Source organism: Daktulosphaira vitifoliae, unplaced genomic scaffold (assembly GCF_025091365.1).
Source record: "Daktulosphaira vitifoliae isolate Bord-2020 unplaced genomic scaffold, ASM2509136v1 Scaffold_5, whole genome shotgun sequence".
NCBI lineage: Eukaryota > Metazoa > Arthropoda > Insecta > Hemiptera > Phylloxeridae > Daktulosphaira > Daktulosphaira vitifoliae.
The window spans coordinates 21,494,592-21,497,307 of NW_026099576.1; the positions used below are offsets into that span (position 1 = coordinate 21,494,592).

A 2,716-nucleotide genomic window follows, 5' to 3' on the forward strand; every position below is an offset into this window, starting at 1 on the left:
AGTAGATTATTATAGTTATTATTTTTACATAAGTTTTTTGTAGATCTAATGTCTTCAAATTTATTTAAATTAATTTTTTCATTAATTGTTTCTCTCATTAATTATTAAAGGTTTATCAAGCAATAGAATGTTATAAAATCGAAAGCATAGGTTAAATAGTACTTAACTTTNTAAGTTCGAAAGCATAGGTTAAATAGTACTTACCTTACATCCTATGTAATACAATAATATTTCAAGTAATCCAGTGTTGATTTCCGCATTAAACTTACTACGGTATACGATTTACACTATACGTCATATTGTCTATATAATTACTTACAAAAAAAAACGATGCAAGACTTTAAATAATATGATTTAATTACACAAAATCTACAACTGGTCTTACTTGTAAATGATTCTAAACACTCTATGTTTTATTATAAATACAATTTTAATTTTTTTACTTATTGATTTTTTTTTACGTCTGTTGAATAAGTATTTTTTTTTGAGAGATCGACACCAATTTTTTAAAAATTTTTCTATGGCCTGGCCAAAACAAAATTCAGAAATATTTATATCTATGTAAAAAAATGATCAAGGCGGAATTGTGGTGGCCCAATTTTTCCCGGCGCTAACGTCTTGAAAGGATTCGGCACAATAATCACCAAGACAAAAATTAAACACTTAAAATATATTCGTAAGTTTCTTTGCATTGTCTGCCGGCGCGATGTTTATTAAAACAAAGACATTAGTAACGAGTCTAGCTAACCAATAAGTATAGGATTGCAATACACTCAGTCAAATAAAATTATCATTAAATAAATTTAAATCTCAATTTAAATTGAGAAGATTGTGACCTTTAACTCTGCTGCCGGCGCGAAGTTTGTTAAAACAATGACATTAGTAACGAAACTAGCTACCCAATAAGAAAAGCTTACAATAAATTTTTATTATTAAATAAAAATTTAAAGTTAGGTTGGATTTGTTATTAAAATAAAATAATTTTAAGAAGATGTAATGTTTAAAATATTATTTGATATTTATTTCAACAAAAAAAATAAAATATTATTCGTAGATTTTGTGTATTTTAAAATCGCCGAAAGAACTGGTTTAGATGGATAAAAATGGCTTTTTATAGTCTCAAAGGGGTAGCCCAGCGACCCCTACCGCGATCCTGGAAGCTGAGGCTTTGTATTCTAATTGGTTAATTAAAATGGGGTCCTTGCGTGTAGGCGTTACTTAATAATTTCTACATGAGGGAGATTTTATCGCATAATTAAAGGGTTATTATGTATTTTAAATAGGAGAATCCTGTTTTGGTGATCTTGTATAATCATAATATGTGACATACATGTAAAAATGATAACATTATATTTTATGTTAATATTATATGTAATAATATAATATTACAAATGTGAAAAATTAAACAATTGTTTACACTCCAAATTATTTCAATACAACTCTTAAAAATGAAGATTAGCATTTAAGTTAACGCATAAAATTCTTTAAAAAAAAAAAAAAAAACAAAAATAGGAAAATAAATTAATCTTACAACAATTATATGTATTAAATAATAATTTTAATTGGTCTAAATATACATATTTAAAAGTAAATATATTTAATGAGATGTAATCAACATTCTTAATTAGATCATAAAAGAAATCGAGTGGATAGCGTTAAAAGAATCAGTTTATATATGCTGAACAAAATGAATATCAAAAAAAAATTATTTCTATTGAAGCCATAATTAGATGTATAATTTATTAAGTTTAAAAAACATTGCACTGAAGTTTATAGATTTAAAATTTAATTTCATTGTAAGTAATCATTTATAAAATTTAATTTAATATCATTGTTTGTGGACCTAGTGAAATAGGTTTTTAGATTTTCAGAAAAAACCAAGTCGTATCGTAACAAATATACATACAAATTTTGATTTAGCACCAAAAAAAAATTATCTATAACAATAATAATTAATATAATAATAATATACGTCAATTGTCTTGATATTGAATGATTTAAAAATCTTAAGCTTTTAAACATTTAAGTTAAACCAGTATGGAATTCTCAATATTTCTTCTTTTCAAAATAATATTTAAATAAACATTTATGTCACAGAAAAATATGAAATTGTTATACAAATGGATCTATTACAAATCTGAATTATGTTATTACTAATAAACTAATTTTAAGTAGTTAGTAAACTGTTTTAATAATAAATCAGATAATCTTAGGTAACAATATTTCATCGCTAATTATTGGGTATCAGTTTTTTACAAGTTTCCTCAACTACAATTTCATAACTATAAAAATTAAATACTAATATTAATTTAATAGCAACTGTAATCAAATTAATGGGTCGCTAAAATACAAAATAATTTGCTGCTGAACTTCAAATTAAGTATCATTTTATGAAATCATCAAATATAATGAATGAAAAATATCTATGTTAAACTTATTAAACTGAACATAATTTTTCACTATTGACCTTTAAATTTATATTATAATTTAGAATATATATTCATGTATGTAGTTAGTACTGTGTACTATTATATTAATTAATAATATGGTACTTCTAAATTTTAGTATAAGTTTTAGTCAATATATATGATAAACTGCATCTATAAAAACGAATTTCCAATAGACACATAAATAAAAAATATCTAGACATTTGTCATTTAGTTAACAAACGTTTTATCGTAGATGACGTTTAGGTAACCATTTATAAAGTCATCGG

The 2,716-nt window shown here is 23.6% G+C and overlaps 1 protein-coding gene across 1 annotated transcript in view; it reads right to left on the reverse strand.

Annotated features, from left to right (window-relative positions):
• Window positions 1-2,230: 2,230 nt before the first annotated feature.
• LOC126908233 (uncharacterized) overlaps window positions 2,231-2,716 on the reverse strand; it is a 1,546-nt gene continuing 1,060 nt past the window's right edge. Inside the window, exon 4 of the mRNA XM_050690145.1 lies at window positions 2,231-2,268. Coding sequence (XP_050546102.1) covers window positions 2,231-2,268 — 38 coding nt within the window. The remainder of the gene's footprint in view (window positions 2,269-2,716) is intronic.